The sequence below is a fragment of the Dipodomys merriami genome, unplaced genomic scaffold (genome assembly GCF_024711535.1).
Source record: "Dipodomys merriami isolate MVZ:Mamm:240054 unplaced genomic scaffold, mDipMer1.0.p SCAF_14, whole genome shotgun sequence".
Classification (NCBI taxonomy): Eukaryota; Metazoa; Chordata; class Mammalia; order Rodentia; family Heteromyidae; genus Dipodomys; species Dipodomys merriami.
Window position 1 is genome coordinate 38,845,255 of NW_027202715.1, and position 18,920 is coordinate 38,864,174.

At 43.1% G+C, this 18,920-nt stretch overlaps 1 protein-coding gene across 1 annotated transcript in view; it reads right to left on the minus strand.

The window, feature by feature from the left end:
• The window catches only part of LOC138826172 (tolloid-like protein 2), a 110,566-nt gene that overhangs the window by 42,548 nt on the left and 49,098 nt on the right, over positions 1 to 18,920 (minus strand). The window contains exons 4-7 of the mRNA XM_070021315.1: positions 7,972 to 8,127; positions 4,859 to 4,976; positions 1,184 to 1,362; positions 54 to 159 (exon numbers count right to left, since the gene is read on the minus strand). Coding sequence (XP_069877416.1) covers positions 54 to 159; positions 1,184 to 1,362; positions 4,859 to 4,976; positions 7,972 to 8,127 — 559 coding nt within the window. The remainder of the gene's footprint in view (positions 1 to 53; positions 160 to 1,183; positions 1,363 to 4,858; positions 4,977 to 7,971; positions 8,128 to 18,920) is intronic.

Genomic DNA, 18,920 nt, shown 5'->3' on the forward strand with positions numbered 1-18,920 from the left:
CCAAGCCTACACAGGCACAATAAAACACAGATGGCCCAAGTGAAGGTTCTGACCTTGAGAAGGTATTCCGGGCGTAGTGCATGATGCTGTCGAAGTCGTACGTCTCACCCAGAGAGCTCACTTCCCCGGCTTCCATTTTTAAGAAATTATACTCCTGACCTGTGATACAACACTCTGTTAAAGCCTTTGAAAACCCAAGGCAGCACCTACAAAGAGTTAGAGGAGGGAGGAGGGCCCAAAAGAACTTCCTACAGCTCCTATAGCCAAACTGCTCAGACACCAGGGTCTGAGGGTCTTCTGGTATTTTGTTTCATTTTGTTTTTCAATAGATCAGAAATTCAAAACATAGGTGAGTCTTGTGTTCTCTCAGTCCTACTACCCAGCAGCTTTTCCTCAAATGCCCCTCAAAACTCTTCATTTCTGTTGGCATTCTGGTCAGCACTCTGCTTGTCTACAAATAAAACATTTTGTCAAAAACCAGGACGGGGCGGGGGGAGCTCAAGGGGCCCTGAGATCAATCCCCAGTACTAAAAAGGTAAAATCTGACTTTGCAATTTAGAGAAAGAAAAGAAAATGATTAGAGCTAAATTCAGTGGCAAATATTTCCCAGTTTAGATTCTCCAAAAGCAATCATATAACTCGAGTAGCTCTTTTCATGTTGAATATCTAGTTTTATACCAAGCGATCTAATATAAGATTTTATTTTACATTTAGACATGCTATCCGCCTTGGGGAAGAATACTACGAGGCAGAAAGGCTGCATTTATAGGGATTCATAACCACACTGCAGTTTCAAAAAGATGTGTTGCCAGAGTCAGCAAAAACGCCTCGTGAGAGATGCCAGGAGAATTCCTCTTTTGGGGAGCGCTGATGAGTTCTAGTGCTGCTACTGCATTCTGGCCAATTCTGTTCCATTCTGGAAATGGGACTGGGTTTCCTTGTCCTTTCCAACTCAGAAAATCATTATTTTGCCTCTGCTCTAACCTACAAGCTTTAGCTGGGAAGATGTCTTCCCAGGAAGGCCACAGGTAGACAGTGGCCATACTGGGACACACACCTGCAAAGTCAAGTTGCTGCCTCCAACATTTAACTAGCAGCTTTGGTCAGTTCCCAGCAGGCCCTCTCTTTCACTCCTTCATGTCCCTGTGGCTGTTGCCTTCAGACTCCATACAGTCCTCCTTACCTGGCTGGATGTTTTCTCTCATGATGGTGACATGTTGGTCTCTGTCGGGCCGGGTATGTTCATGCCAGAACCCAACCACATGGCCCAGCTCATGAGCCACAATGCCAAACTTGTCACAGTTTTTCCCAATGGATATGGCCTGTGGACCCCCTCCTCGGCGCCCAACATAAGAGCAACAGCTGGAAAATATAGAAGACTCAGGTCAGCAGGGCAGGGGATAGCCAGTGCAAGAAGCAAACCTTTTCACTCATCCTGCCCTCTGCGTAAAGTGTGTCAAAGAAATACAGCTCATCAGCAGTAGACGAGATCTCAGTGTGCAACATTCCACCCACTGCAGAAATTCCCTCCAAAAATGCACTGCAGTCTCTCTGGTGGTCACAGATGCTCTTGAAAATCAGAAGAAAGAAATGGCTGGACACTGGTGGCTCACACCTATAATCCTAACTCCTCAGGAGGTTGAGATCTAAGCCAGCTCAAGTAGAGAAATCCAAGAGACTCTCAGTTCCAACTATCAGTAAAAAGCTGGAATTGGAGGATAGCTCTAGTGGTAGAGCACCAGCCTTGAGAATAAAAGCAAATGAGAGTGTGAGGCTGTGAGTTCACGCCCCAGTACCATTACAAAAGGAGGAAGAGGAGAAGGAGGAGGAGGGAAGGGGAGGAGGAGGGAAGGGGAAGAGGAGACTAGGGAGGGAAGAAGGGAGGGAGGGAGAGAGGGAAGAAGGGAATGAGGGAGAGAAAGGGAGGGAAGGAGAGAGGGAGGAGGGGAGGGAAAGAGGGAGGGAGGGAGGGAGGGAGGAAGGAAGGAAGGAAGGAAGGAAGGAAGGAAGGAAGGAAGGAAGGAAGGAAGGAAGGAAATGAAGAAAGAAATAGCCTCCCTCCCTAGAATAAGACCACACCTAGAGTGCTGGGGTGAAGGGCTAGGACATCTCTAAGGACAAGAGACAGGTGGAATTTCTGTCTTCAGCAATGCCATAAATGTATAAAAAGATATTTGCTTTGAAATTTTGGTCAAGATAAAAAGTTGTATTTTCCCCATCATAAAAAAAAAATATATGCCGGGCGCTGGTGGCTCACGCCTGTAATCCTAGCTACTCAGGAGGCTGAGATCTGAGGATCGCGGTTCAAAGCCAGCCCGGGCAGGAAAGACCGCGAGACTCCTATCTCCAATAAACCACCAGAAAACCGGAAGTGGCGCTGTAGCTCAAGTGGTAGAGCGCTTGCCTTGAGCTGAAGAGCTGAGGGACAGCGCCCAGGCCCAGAGTTCAAGCCCCACGACCGACCAAAAAAAAAAAAAATATATATATATATATCAACCTGCCAAGCACTGGTGGCTCACACTTATAATCCTACTCTCAAGAGATTGAGATCTGAGGATCACAGTTAAAAACCAAACTAGGCAGAAAAGCCTATGAGGTTCTTATCTCCAATTAACCAGTAAACAAGCCAGAAGCCGAGATGTTGCTCAATTGGTAGAGTGCCAGCTTTGAGCAAAAATAGTCAAGCGAGAGCATGAGGTCCTAAGTTCCAGTCCCATTACAAGCACCAGAAGAAAAAGCAACCTATTTCATGAATAAAGAACAGCTTATCTATTTTGTGATCAGGTATCTTAGTAGAGTCTCTGGGTTTCTAATTATTTTTCAATTGATTTTCTAGGTTTCCTGGGCACATAGTCACATTAATTTTCAATAATGAAAACTTTGTCTTACTCCTGCCAATATTCATGTGTTTATTTCATTCTTCTGTCTAATTATAGTAGTGTTTCCAAAACAATATTAAATAACTGTGGTAACCACAAACATCTTTAACTTCTGATTCTAACAGAAATGCTTCTAGAATTAGCATCAACAAAGATGATATTGACTTTTGGTTTGAATATATATGAAAATACACTTATTTTAAAAATAATTCTCATCTATTCCTGTGCTACCTTGGTGACTTTTTTTAATAACAGAAAATACATGTTGAAGCACCAGATGCCCTTTTTTTGGTGTCTGTATTGAACTCAGGGACTTGAGCTCTCTCTTAATGTTTATCTGCTCAAGGTTAGCACATTACCCCTTGATCCACACCCCCACTTCCAGCTTTTGGGGATGTCCTTAATGCCTACTAGAGGGACGAGGTCTATAAGCTTTTGTAAGTAGTTAAAAACTGCTATCAATCTGATAGACCTACAGAATTAAACTATAGTAATCATAGTCCAAACCCTCTAAAAGTATCTGCTTATATTTTTAGCCAGCTTGGTGCCGCCCTTCTTGAATTGACAGAAATGAACCAAATATCTCCCTGCCAATGTTTCTGTCCATATCCCCTTGAAATTCCTAGGTTTGTTTTATGATTTTGATGCCATGTTATTTGGTGCATAAATACTTCTGACAGTTACATTCTCACCATATCCTGTACGCTTTCTCATTATAAACTGTCCTGCTCTTTTCTGACCTTTAAAACAGAAGTAGGGCTGGCTGTATAGCAGTGATCAAGTGCTTGTATGGAATTTTCAAGGCCTTAGGTTCTGTCCCTAGCACTGCAAAAGCAGTTCAAAGTAAAAAAAAATGGAAACAAGGTTTCTTTTTTTGCTGTTTCTCTTTTCTTTTCTTTTTTGTCCTGTTTGTTCATTTATATGTCTTTGAGAATAAAAGGGGAGGCCCAGAAATGGAGGGACAAAGGGTGAACAAATATAGCAATGGTACTCACTGGACACTGTTGAAAATGACAGTTACAATTTGTGGGTAGGAACAGGATGCAAAACCCAAGAGAGAGCAAGGGAAGGGGGTGACCTTGTCCAAAAAGAAATGTACTCTTTACCTGACGTATGTAATTGTAATACCTTCACAACAACAATAAATTTTTAAATAAACAAAACAAAGATTCATCTGTAAATAAAATTATAACCTAGCATTGTTAGTACTTGTTTGTTTGCAGAATTTTTGTGTGTGTGTGTGTGTGTGTGTGTGTGTATGTGTATTCTTTGGGGGGGAGCAACATTAAGTATTAAAATAAGGTCTTCACACTTGCTGGACAGGCACTGTGCTGCTTGAGTCATGCCTACCTCTCTTTTCCATTGGTTATTTTCGAGGTAGGATCTCACTTTATGCCCAAGCAGGTGTGGGCTACAATCTTCCTACTTGTGCTCCCTGTCCACTTTGTTGGGGATAATAGGTGTGCACTACTGCACATAGCCATTGTTCTCCTCCTGTAGCTGTGATAACATGCATGTGTCACCACACCCAGCCATTTACTGAGATAAAGTCTCTTGAACTTCTTTTGCCCTGAGCTGGCCTTGAACCATAATCACTCATCTCTGTCTAGAATCACAGGCTTGAGCCATTATTCCCAGCCTTCTGTGCATCGTTCTAGAAGGAGAAATGACCTCATCTGCCATCAGAACCTCAGTAGAGTCACTGATCTAAATCTCTCTCTGTATAAAGCACTGTCCTCTGCTGTTCTGGTGACAGGACTCTCTAGGAACAAATCTGTTTGGAGTCATGCTCCGACCAACCTGCTTTGCCATGGGGACTGTAATTTCACAGAGGGCAAAGAGCTTACGGCAATCCCGGGACTCCTATAGAGCACAGCTCACTGGAAATACATAGCGTTAAAGAAACAATCCAAGACTCATTTGACCTCTGACCTGTTGCCTGGGACTCTGGTTAGGTGGCCTTACTGATGTGAACTTACCCACAGGTCCTGTAGCTGAACACAATAAAGCTTTCTTCATCCGTCCTCTCAATGAAGGTCACACAGGTGTGCTTCTCCCAGTGTCTCATTGCCTGCTTGAAAATGGCCCTTTGGCTCCCTGGAAGAAAGAACAAGTGTTGGTCACTTCACCCCTGGGGTCATACCATCCTCAGAGGCTAGGTCATAGCAGAGGAGACAAAGCTTGCTCCAATGGCTTTTGAAAACTTGCTAATTATAAGTGCATTAACTGCTTGCATTCAAAGTATTAAAAGTAAATAGATAACTTCTTTTGTGTGTGTGTGTGTCAGTCGTGGGGCTTGAACTCTAGGCTTGGGCGTTGTCCCTGCACTCTTCAGCTCAAGGTGAGCGCTCTTCAGCTCAAGGTGAGCGCTCTACCACTTGAGCCACAGTGCCACTTCCAATAGATACCTTCTTAGAAAACAAAAAGGTACTGGAAGAAACTCCCACAATGGTGCAGAAGATATGAGGGTAGTGTCACATTGTCCATCACAACATACACAGGATGGAGAATAACTTAGCTGTTTACTTTTTTCAGATACCTTAATACTTCCAGTCCTGTTTCTAGCATACTTACCAAAATAGCAATTCTACTAATTACAGAATAAATAAAATCCTTACAAAAAACAAAATTCTAATATGTGTGTATATTAATAATTATGATAAAAAGTAATGTAAGTCTTTGGTCAAAAGAATACACCAGACTTGAAAAAACACCGTTAAGGTACTAAGATCAATTGCCCTAGTCATTACCCTACATGCCAATCTTTGGGTGTGTATTTTTCTCTGCAAGCATATTTTGGGACTCTTAGAGAGCTGGGTCCATTCTTAGCCATCTTAAGGCACCACCTGATTAAGGTTCTGGCACTAGGAAGCCATAAGCAAAGATGAATGACCAGCTTGGGCAGGTCCCAGAACTCCCAAGCTCCAGGCACCTCTCTCTGTCTACATAGTTCTAGGTCTGACTTATTTATCTGTGGTTCTCAGTGGTTGTGGGGAGTCATTAGGACATCAGCCTTCCTCAATCCCCTTTCACAGTGGAGGCACAGGGCCATAGGGAAGTGAAGACTCGCAAAGGGCACAGAGAAGTTGGGAAATTGGATGGTATGCCTATTTATCCCAGCATTCAACCAGCATAGTCCTAGCTGCAGGCCTGGAGTGGGTAGATGTGTGAGGGCTTGGCTGTGCCAGGCCCTGCCCAAAGTGCTGGACATAGAGAAGAGAAAGTGGATGGGAAGGGGAAGATCCTTGCTCCTACAGAGCTTGGGCAGAGACAAAAGTAAAAGAAATTCAAGTGATTTTAGGCTCATGGTAAGTGCTGTAGAAGTTATAAATGATGCTGGGAAAGAAGTCCTCAAAACAGCTCTATAAAGTAGAAAACATACACATCCATTACCCCCCCCCCCATTCAAAGTACAGGGATCAGGGAACAAAGAAGTTAAGTCATTTGCCAGGGTGGAGCTAGAATTGGGATCTGGGGAGTCAGGCTACTGATGCCCTCTGGTTACTGCGTGGCGCACTGTTTAGGTAGATGGTGGTAAGAGGGCAGTCAGCCTAGGGTGCCTCGTTGGGCAGAGGATGGCAAGCCATCCCATGCAGCTGTTCCGTTCACAGTCCTCACCTACCCACTGTGTAAACCTGTCTGTCCTCCAAGATCTAGTTTATAAATATACAACTAACACATCCAGGCTTGTATGCAAATGTACATAAATGTATTAACCAAAATATGGTATGTGCAGGGGAGAATTCAGATGATGTAACTCCTTAGAAAAATGAACTCACAGTCCATCAAAGTGAATACCAAGAAGCTGGTGCCTGAAATGTGACAGTGTGGGGGTCAAGGGAGGAGGCAGCTGAATGAAGAGAGGAAAGGGGCGTAATACAATCATCATACTCACTGTAAATCCAATGAAACTAGGAAAATTGAATGGGGAAGTTAGGTTGGGAGGGGTGGGGAAATGATAAAGGATACATTGTATTTATAAACTGACATGTTGAATGGTAACCCTTTTGTATAACTACTTAAAAATTATATATATATATATATATATATATATATATATATATATATATATATATATATATTGTTTTTTACCAGTACTGGGGCTTGAATTCTGGACCTGGGCACTGTCCCTGAACTCTTTTTTTTCAAGGCTAGCACTCTACTACTTGAGCCACAGCTCCAGTTCTGGCTTTTTCTGTGATGAACTGAAGATAAGAGTCTCATGGACTTTCCTGACCAAGCTGGCTTAGAACCGTGATCCTCAGATCTCAGTCTCCTGAGTAGCTAGGATTATAGGCATGAGCCACTGGTGCCCAGCTTAAAAAAAAAAATATATATATATGTATATATATATATACATATATATATATATATATATATTTTTAAAGACCAGAAGAATAATATTCCTCACGAATGAAGCTTTACGAACAAGGTTTTTTGTTGTTAGTGTTGGTGGTGGTGGTCATGGGGCTTGAACTCTGGGCCTGCACACTATCCCTGAGCTCTTCAGCTCAAGGCAATTGCTCTACCACTTGAGCCACAGCACCACTTCTGGTTTTCTGGTGGTTAATTGGAGATAAGAGTTCCACAGACTTTCCTGTCAGAGCTAGCTTTGAACTGCAATCCTTAGATCTCAGCCTCCTGAGTAGCTAGGATTATAGGCGTGAGCCACCAGCACCCTGCCATTTTTCTTTCTCTCTCTCATTCTCTCACTCTTTTTTTCTTTTGTCGATTGTGGGGCCTGAACTCTGGGCCTGGGTGCTGTCCCTCAGCTCTTCAGGTCAAGGCTACCATTCTACCACTTGAGCCACAGCACCACTTCGGACTTTTTCTGCTTATGTGGTACTAAGGAATCGAACCCAGGGCCTCATGCATGCAAGGCAAACACTCTACTACTGAGCCACCTTCCCAGCGCCCCCCCCTCCCTTTTTTTTTTTTTTTAAGGACATATCCTCAACAAGGACAGTACTTTCCCTGAATGTGATAGGCCAGGTCCCATGGGTATGAGGGATGTCCCAGCATCTACTCAGCCGCACCAAGTCTCTCCTACTTATACTCAGGAGTCCAAATATGCCTTTCTTAGGATACTGACCTGTGAAGTTCCCTCCAATAACATACGGAATGACCCCTCCAGGCCATATCCTCTCTGTCCTTGAGGTTGTGGCTCTGCGGACCCGGGCAGAGAAGGTCTTGATTGTCGCTTTGGAAGTGTCAGAGTTATGTAGAAGTATGGTTTCCTCCTTGTCATCTGCAAGACATTCAGGCACAGTTACTCTTTGCTCTACGAGTGCACTGACCACACTGTGTACAACTGCATTTGCTATGAATGTACAGAAGGGGGCGCTAAAACTTGAATCCTAAAGGGAGCATTTTACCTGTTTAGGGCTTTGAGTCACTACTGGATGGTTGTTTCTGGATAGTAATGAGAAAGTGTAACAAGTGTACCTGCCTCTGATGGATCTGGTTTCTGTGAGATTTTGAAACAGTCCCCTGGGGTCACAGAATCAAGTGGGCCCAGATAATTTTAAGCCATGGGGTGGGGGTGGTGGATAGAGGTTGGGGTGAAATTTCTTCTCAGAGCCAAAAGCATTTAGAAGAGCAAACTGAGACTGCCAATTTTGTCAGTTCCAAAATAATTTAGTCAGGATATTGGAAGAAAGAAAGAAATTCTTAGAAAGATGAACCTTGTGGAAAGCAGGGCCTCATAAAATCTCCCAGCACTTCACAGTCTCTTGGAATATCTGGCCCTTTAAGAGTGGAATGGAGCTGGTTGTGTGTGTGGTGCATAACTTCATAATTGTACTCCTAGCGCTTCAGCGGCTGAGGCAGAAGAATCTTGAGTTCAAGGCCAACCTGGGCAATACAGCTACCATGGAGTCACAGTCCTCAACCTTTAAGAAAACATTTTCATGGATATTTTATACCAGCTATGTATCACCAGCTAGGAAGGATATCCAGAGTTAAAAGAGAGAAATCTGGAATCCAGGTGTGGTGAAATCACACAGAAGCTTAATGTTTTGAGTCCAAGTGGTAGGCTTCTGAAAAATAGCTTTTAAAATTATTTTCATGGGTTTACTTCATTAGCTTTATTTATCTAGCTACTTACTTCTCTTTTTATTCTTATGATTTCTTTATATCTTTTTTTCCTTTTGTTAAAAACTGAGGTGTGATTTATAATCATAATATTTATCTTTACATAGGATTCAATTCAGTGGTTTCTAGACTATTCGCAGAGATGTGCAACTATCTAGTTGGTGCAGGCCTGGGACAGTAAAGCCACTTCCTTATTGTCAGTGTGTTCATCATTCAAAAAAGAGCACCTACAGCCATGAACAACCACTCCCTGTTTCTCCCTTCAGGACCTGGAAACCAGTAACCTACTTTGGTCTGATGGATCTGTGTTTCTATTCTGGACATTCATATGAATGGAATTACACCTCACATCCTGTGTCTGGATCCTTTCATTTGGCATCTTGTTCTTTTTTTTTCACGTTCATTCGTATTGTAACATGAATCAGTTCTTCATTCCACTTGACAGCTGAATAATATTCCATTATATGGACAGACCTCAACTGGTTGTTTCCTCCTTTATTTGGCTCCTATGAATAAAACTACTAAAAGCATTCATGTACATATTTTTTGGTGAGCATAAAATTTCAGTTTGGTTGGGTATGTTGCTAGGTCAAATGGTAAGTTTGTTTTAGTCTTTTGGGTAATTACCAGATTGTTTTCCACAGCAGTTTCCCTATTTCACAGCCTCACCAGAAATGCACTACAAGGTTCCTTGCCAATAGTTGTTATTGTCAAATTTTTATTATCATCTTCCTAATGGATGTGGAGTTGTCATTTTTATTTGCATTTCCCTTGTAACTAATGATGTTAAACATCACATCATGTTCTCTTTGGTCATCTGTGTATCTTCTTTGGAAAAATATTTCTTTAAATCCTTTGTCTACTCCTTATCCTCTTCTTTCTGGTTACAATTATTTTTTATATACTATGAAAATCAAACCTTAATCAGATACATAAGTCCCAAATACATTCTCTAGATGGTGTTTTCTTTTTACTTTCATAATAGCATCCTGTTATGTTATGGATCTTAAGTATTCCCCAAAGGTACACCTGTGTAAGCCTTGATCACTAGTCTGTGGCACTATTTTCTAGTAGTTAGACTTCTCTAATGGGTAGAGCCAAGTAGAGGAAGTTAGGTCATTGGGCTGGTGTCCTTGCATTGAATATTGGGACTCTAGGCTATCCTCCTCTTTCCTTTTTGCCAGACTGGCCTTGAAATGTGATCTTCCTGATATCTTCTGAGATTAGAGGCACAAACCACAGACCCAGTTCTCCCTTTCTATTCTTTAGCATTGCCTTTAATTAATTAATTAATTTAATTTAATTTTATATTTTTTTCGGTTGTGGGGCTTGAACGCTGGGCTTGGGCGTTGTCCCTGCACTCTTCAGCTCAAGGTGAGCGCTCTATGGTTTGAGCCACAATGCCACTTCCAGTTTTCTAGTGGTTTATTGGAGATAAGAGTCTCATGCACTTTTCTGCCTGGGCTGGCTTTGAACTGTGATCCTCAGATCTCAGCCTCCTGAGTAGCTAGGATTACAGACGGTGCCCAGCTGCCTTTAATTTTTTAATGTTATACTTGGTCCAACAAAGTATAAAGAATTGGTGAAATGGAATATAGATGTGAAGAAAACAGAATCTCTCGTCTTCTAGTCTTATTTTGAGAAATACACAATTTCTCTCTCTTTCTCTCTCTCTCTCTCTCTCTCTCTCTCTCTCTCTCTCTCTCTCTCTCTCTCTCTCTCTCTCTCTCTCTCTCTCTCTCACACACACACACACACACACACACACACACAGAGTGAGACCAAAGGAGGATACTCTTAGGAGAGAAACAGAAAGGCATAATACCTAAGTGCATCTGATCATACAAAATAATATTTATCAAAATTAATTCCAGAAAATTAAAACAGGAGGTTCTTTTCTTTTTTGCTGTTTTTTTTTCTTTCTCTTTTTGTTCTGCATGTTCATTTATGTCTCTGGGAGTAGAAGGGGAGGCACAGAAATGGAGGAACAAAGGATGAACAAATGCAGTAATGGTACTCCCTGGGCACTATGTTGAAAATGAACTATACTGGGCTGGGAATATGGCTTAGTGGCCGAGTGCTTATCTATCGTGGATGAGGCCCTAGGTTCAATTCCTTGGTATCACATAAATACACAAAAAATAAATAAAATCATTTTTAAAAAAGAAAACGAACTATATAATTTGTGGGTGAGATGGGAGGGGAAAACTGGGAGAGTGTGAGGGAAGGGATGACATTGTCCAAAAAGACATGTCCTCTCTACCTGACTTACATAACTGTAACCCCTCTATATCACCATTACAATAACACTTACATTTTTTTACAACGCTCAAAACTTGAAATTTTTATTTTGTATTGACTTCCTTTAAAATTTCTACTCTAGTCTTTTATTGTCAATGGTTTTGTTGAATGTTGATTCCCTTCAAATCCATCCATTTTCTTGCTCACTGTTACTTCCTGCTTTCCATTTCTCCTGTGTGGAAGTATATCTTCTCAGACTCGTCTATGATGGCAATAAATTCAGTCTACCTGTACCTGTCTTATCCTCCCTTTTCCAAAGCAATGCATGGAGGAATATGCAATATCTGTCAGTTTAGATTGACAGATACCTTTCTCTCAGCTCTTCAAAGATAGCGTGCCTTCCCCACCCATTATGCCTTGTCACCTTCATCTTTGTCAACAAGAGATATCTTTTTATGATTATCTGTATATGCATTTATTTTACTTCTCATTTTGGGAGGCCAATCAGTACCATTCTTTCTTCTAGAAGTTCTACATCTTCCTTCAATTCTGGAAAAGTCTAATTCATCAATCAGATTATAGACCTCTTTCCAGTCTTTGTATGGGAGTCCTCTCACATTCTAGAATTGCTATTGATTATACATTTTGGATATTCATTCTAGAGCCTCCATGTTGCTTTGCCTCCCCCCCCCCCACATTTTTATGTCTTTTCTCTCAGTGTTGAGATTTAGATGAATGATGTGCAAGGATTTTCTACTTCCCTTTTTTTCCCTCATTAACTGTATTCAATATATTATTTTTCTGATTTCAGTTTCAATGAATATAGTTATTAGTTGTTGAAATGCAGCTAGTGCTTTTTCCACAGTATCTCTTTTCCCCCATTATAATTTCAACTTCTTCCTTTGGCTCAAGACTCATTTCAGTCATATTCATTGTCATTCCACTGAGATACCATTTTTTCCAATTTATTGTGTCTGCCAGTTCTCCTCCAGGGACTAACTTTTGGGGTCCTAAGTTCATTTTTAGGCAAGTGCTGTGTGCTTTGGCTCATGGATGCAATTGTATTTTGTATGCTAATAAGGGTTGTGGGATTCTATGATTCCAGATCAATTTTGTGTTAGCTTCTCAGTCTGGAGTTTCCACATAGAGAAAGTATGATTTTATGTCTGCGTGTGGAAAAAGCTTTGGGATTGAGTGTATGGTAAAGGAGAGCTTGCCCTTACAGCCCGGGATGGATAGCAGCATCTTTTTCCTGTCCTCTGAGCATCTCCTTTGAGGGCATCTATTTCATGTGAGGTTTCAGTCTTTGCTTCGTGTTTCACATGGGATTAAAGCGCAGCTCCTGAACCTCCGTAGGCATTAAGATTACAGCTCCTGACCTCTTAAGTCACAATCCAATTTCAGTACCTGCCTGGATGCTCTATCACCTGACATTTACTTCTATGAGCTAACATTCCCTGTTCATTCCTAATCCTGGCCATTTACCCTCTTTCCTTTGACCTCAACTGTGTTTATAATTTAGAGCAGGGAAAGAATATTTCTACACGCCCCCCCCCCCCACACACACACCATTTCTATGCTTGCAGAAAGGGTTCCTACCAGTTCAGTTGGTTGGCGGATCTAGAAAGTTCGAATGTAATACACTTTTAAACCTGAAATTAATTGTTTTACTGCTGGAATTTCTAGAACAGAAGTCATACACTTGCAGTCTTGGGATCAACCCAACCCACAGATGTGTTTTGTTTGGCTTGGACACTTTTGGCTCACAGTATGTTTTTTTTTTTAATCTCACTCTAGAAGCCAAATTTTAAAAGTCAAGAGATTTCACGAACTAATTTAAATTTTCTTGATAAATGGTGAAAGTCAGCCCAGCTCCCACTATGGTACAACCCGCCAAAGTGAAGGGGCATCTGCTCCACATGGTCCCTGTTCTGCCATTTGTCAGACCCTCTCTCCCAGGTTTCACTGCTCCATCCAGCTCATTTGCTCATTTACATGCCCTTATGAATATTCTAATTTGTGATGCCAGCCCTAAAATCCATTGCCTTGGGATTTCAACTGTTCAAGTGGACTGAAATCTCCACGGGGGCAGGAACCACGGCCGGCTTGTCTAGCGCTGCGCTCCATACACGGCTCAGTGCCTGACGAGTGGTGCGCGCTCAATATTTTTGTAATTTGGATGAATGAATTAGAGAATGGACAAGCTATTCTAAAAATAAACAGCCCAACAGTCCAAACAATTCTGTGGCAGAAACCTCTCTAAAATGTTGGCAGCAACGAAAGCCTTAATGTTTACATCCTGAGAATTGTGTCTTAAGTAATCACAGGCAGAGATGTAGCAAGTGGAAGTTTGTTATTCATTTCCCATATGGTTTTCAACAAGTCTCTTAATTTTCCTCTGCTGCCAATTCTCCTTTGGAGAATGGGCAAAAATACTTCTCTATTCGAGGGAATAACAGTAAGACATCCCATGTTGCTCCCAAAAGCTGTGCTATATATACATGTGACCTAGCATTGTAAGGGCTGCTTTTATGCAGCCGAGACAGCATGGGAAAATCTTAAGTGCACCTGGAAAGAGACTGGGGTGTAATTTCCAGAGATGGATTATTGAATGACAGCTTCCCCTTCGGTCCAGTGAGAAATTTAATTTGCCGAGGACTCAACACAGGAAGCATTTGCCGATTAAAAATATGTCTAAACAGATGTTCTGCTTAGCCTGGAAGAAGGATCTTAATGCAACTGTCATTATTGGATTTTCTTGGATTACTACTATCTGGAATTGGAGTCCAAATAGAAGGATGTAATTATTTATTATGGCCAAGAGTCTTGCATTTGAAGAGGAGCTCAGGGGCGTCTGAAAGGATTTACCACGCTAGGGGTAGAGTGGAAGGATAGAACACATTTAAATTCCCTGGCTCTGAGGATGGACCCTGTCTTCCATGAAGGAGCAGAGCAGCCATTGCTATCCAACGTTCCATTTCCAGCTGAAGGCACAGACGTGTCATAAACAGAACCAGGCCTGACCCAGCCCTCTCAAGCGAGGAACTGCAATTTTTAGATTAGGCAACTGTTCATTCCCGCACCGGAAGGAAATACTGTGACTGTGCAGCCATCTGTAAAATCCTCACCCTTGAGTGATGGGAAAATGTGCACCTTGCCTGCCACAATCCTGAAGGACTAAAGAACAGCGCCTTAGTGAAAGGAAGAACTATAGATTATTCTCCACAATGGCTTTTAAATCTGGCTGCACATTAAAATTAAAGTGGGAACTGGGAGCCACTGGCTCATGCTTCTAATCCTAGCTACTTAGGAAGCTGAGTTCTAGGATCTCGGTTCAAAGCCATCCTGGGCAAGAAAGTCCATGACATTCTTATCTCCAGGTAGCCACCCAAAAAGCCATTAGTGAAGCTGTGGCTCAAGTAATAAAGGGCCAGCCTTGAGCAAAAAGTTAAGGAATTGCACCTAGGCTCAAGTTCAAGCCCCAGTAATAGTACTAAAAAAAAAAAAAAAAAAGAATCAAATTGGGGAGCTTTAGAAAAAAGTCCTGGTCACTAGTGGCTCATGCCTGTAATCCTGGCTACTCAGGAGGCTGAGATCTGAGGATCCCAGTTAGAATCCAGCCCAGATAGGAAAGTCTGTCAGACTCATCTCCAATTAATCACAGAAAAAGCTCAAAGTGGTGCTATGGCTCAAGTGGTAGAGTGCTAACCTTGAACACAAAGGAGCTCAGGGATTGCATCCCAGCCCAGAGTTTGAGCCCCAGGACTGGCAAAAAAAGTCTTGGTTTCTTCCCCTTGTCCAGAGATTATGCCCCAACTGCATAGAGTAGAGTTTGGCAGCTGCAGTTTTTAAAGCTTACCGTCAATGACAAAACTTGGTGATGTTGAGGAGCAAGTGATACAGATGAAAGGTTAAAATGAAGGGGTTAGGGACAGGGGAATTTAAGCTTAAGCTACCTGTGTAGCTTTGGACAAACCACTTGGGCCTCGGAGCCTGACTTCCTGCTGCATGGCTGTGAGAGGAACACTATATCTGGCAATGAAAGCAAATGCTCAGGGTAAGGAAGCTCAGGGTAAGGCTGCTGGAGAGCAGCAGTTAGCACCATGAAGGTCTGTTCTCAGGACAGATTAAAACAAGGGGCTCAAGTGAGTGGTTATACCCAAATAACTGCCACCAGTAACACTGGAGGGTGACAGGTTAGTTGTCAGATTCCATTATTCTTTGCTTTTGCACCCAAAGCCTTAGGGCCTGTATCTAAAAGTGGAAAGCCCATTCTCTTTTATGAATATGCTTCTAGAATTCAGTCTCGCTCCAGTCACAGCTTCATCCATGGAGCAGTTACACACCCCATTTCATTAACCCCATTACAACCCCAAATGTGTTCTGAGAGCCCGGCTTTAGGGAAGAGGGTCCTTTCACCAAAGGCCATGCTGGGGCTACTGAGGGAGCAGTTCTGAAATTCACCCCTCCCCAAAGCTGCAAACACAAATCCCACCGTCAGGGCTGAAGGGAGCCACATAATGCCAGGAAATAAATCTCTGCTGAAATGAGCAGGCCTTGAGCTCCCCCTCCTTTCTCCTGCTTGGGCGGTCTCTTGTTCTGGGGTGGTGGAAGAAGGGCAGGTTGCAATTAAAGAGGAATCTGAGACCCACACACATTATCTTTAATTTAAACCAAAACAAGAGGCACCCCAAGCTGGTGTCCAAGAGTGTCCCAAAGGTATAGCATGGAAAAGACAGGAAGGATGGAGGAAAGAGCATCACAAGTCTGTCCTTGCTGCACCGCTGGGGTCTTCTTCCTCCTCTGGCTTGCCTTGGATGCTCAAACAGCTGCTGGTGTGCTGCTAAATAATACAGAGTGGACGCATCGGCCTGGACTTGACATTATTATCCCCTTCAAACCAACAGACCCAGCTGGGGGACTGCACACTATGAATCTTGCCAGCCTCAGAGGTGTGTGGGTATGGGGAGAGCATCATTATCATCTGCCTTAAAAAGTTTAAGGCCTTTTGTTGCCAATGCGTGTCCTGTACGTAACCCAGCTAGAGGCCGAATTTTAATGGACTGCAGCCTCATTCCTTCCGGTCCTTCTTTTGTGACTGTGTTTCTGTGCAGCTGTTGAACAGCTGTGGAATCCCAGTCCAGAGGTGGATGATGTGCTCTCAGTGCTGTGGAGTGTCAGTCTTGGAAGTGAAGGTGGAGAGAAAGAAGGGAAAGAGCTATATTCACTGAGCACCTTTACAGTCTTGGCATGGCTTCATGTAAATATTATTTCTAATTCTTCCAAGCCTCTTATGGGAAATTGGATAACTCATCCAGTGACAGCTATCAAATGGTTGGGCCAGGGCTCAATCCCAAATGTGTGTGACTCTCTCAGTTTAGTTGGTTGGGTTACTTGATAGCCTCAGGCCTGATATATATACTTAAACTCTGATAACAGCAATTGATGGTGAGGAAGTAAGATGAAATACTAGTCTCCAGATATGGCTACTTGTCTGCGAATTCATGCCGAGTCTTCCTACCATAGCATCTACTTCCTTTTCTTTGAGCTTGGGGCTGGCCCTTTGGCTTGTTTTGATGGTGGCAGAAGTAGTTGTTTGGTTCAGGACTGGCATTTTCTGCTTCTTCCTTCTGAGGAAGCAGACACCATGCTGGAGCAAGTCTCAGGCAAGACAGTAATGAGGGGTCAGCGCCAGGTGAAGGCATACTGGTCACCAGGGGTGAGTCATGCTACTGTGGGACCCTTCATCCAATCTAGTTGTGAGGCCAATGCAGTCAAATGAGTGACCGCAGGATGAAGAGATACCACTCGGGTTAGGTAGCCCACAGAATCATAAAAGATAACAAGGCATCATTTAAAGTAAAGTTCAAGGGTGGTCTGTGCAACAATAAATAATATAAATAGTGGAGGAAGAATAAGATGTGGTATGCATATCACTGCAGTGAAATAACCAACCCCTCTGGCTTCATGCCCACAGCCTGGAGTCCATTTTTACCATCAACTACTGCTTGTCTGTAGCCATATGTGACCATAGGATTCTGATATTTAAACATTATTCTTACTGGGTGCCAGTGGGTCATATCTGTAATCTTAGTTACTCAAGAGGCTGAGATCTGAGAATCACAATTTGAAGTCAGACTGGGCAGAAAAGTTCATGAGATTCTTATTTCAATTAGCCAGCAAAAACTAGAAGTAGAGGTGTCGTCCAAGTAACAGAGTACTAGCCTTGAGCAAAAGAGCTAAGGGGGAGCATCCACACCCTGAGTTTATGCCTTAGTGCTCACACACACACACACACACACACACACACACACACACACACACACACATATTATTCTTTTGCTCAACAGTTAACCTTACATAGAAGGAACATTACTGCCATGTGCTACCCTTAATTCCTGCAGAGGTGAGACAAAGTCCTGTGGCCATAAATCACTGTGAACGGGAAAAGCTTCTCCAAAAACAAGACACTTCAGTGACTGCCAAGCTAGAAGCTCTTAGGATTGGCGGACTGCACACATTTATGTCTGAGCCTTTATGGCCCCAGGGTCATTCTGGACAGGCTCCAAATGACAGGTGGTCCTTGCCTGCAAACAACAGCCACCATCCTTCCTTCTTCCCTTCGCAGCCCACGGGTCTCTAGTTCACACAATCCCCAGCTCCTGCCTAGCTGTGTCTTCCTCCATGCCCACCAGTCTCTCTCCTTCACCAAGCCGCCTTGTTCTCCAGTCTTTACCTTCTCTCCTCTCAGACCTTCAGAAGCTTCAACTCACAAGCCAGATTCCTGGGAGATGACTCAAACCAGAAAAGCAGAATTGACCTGACATTCATAAAGTTGGTTTTTACCAGAGTTTACCTGAATCCCTAAGCAACAAATGACACCCCTCCCCCAAACTCCTCTTTCTTTTATTTTCTGGCAACAAGCTGCTCCATTCCACCAAAGAAAAACACTTTTCTTGTGCCCACTGACTCAGTTGCTTAAACTGAGGCTCAAAAAAGCTGCCAGGGGGGCTGGGAAGGTGGCTCAGTGGTAGAGCACTTGCCTTGCATGCATGAGGCCCTGGGTTCGATTCCTCAGAACCACATAAGCAAAAAGAAATAAGCCGGAAGTGGCGCTGTGGCTCAAGTGGTAGAGCACTAGCCTTGAGCTGAAATGCTGAGGGACAGCGCCCAGGCCCAGAGTTCAGGCTCCACGACTGGACCCCCCAAAAAAGAAAAAAAAGAGCTGCCAGGGGACTGGGAAGGTGGCTCAGTGGTAGAGTGCTTGCCTTGCATGCATGAGGCCCTGGGTTCGATTCCTCAGCACCACATAAACAGAAAAAGCCAGAAGTGGCACTGTTGCTCAAGTTGTAGAGCACTCGCCTTGAGCTGAAGAGCTGAGGAACAGAGCCCGGGCCAAGTTCAGGCCCCATAACTGGCAAAAAACAAAAACAAAAACAAAACAACAAAAAAAAGAGCTGCCAAGGACTATGAGCAGGGGACAGTGAATAACTGATCAATGAGTACGGGAGGGTCTCTTAGAGTGACAGAAAATTTTGGCAATAGATAGTGCGGATGGTCACACAGCATTGTAAATGTACTTAATGCCACTAAATGACGTACTTTAAAACATTTGTAAGAGATAAGTGGGTATAGTGGTGCATACCTATAATCCCAGCACTTGGAAGGCTGAGGCAGGAAGATTATGAGTTTGAGGCCAGCTTGGGC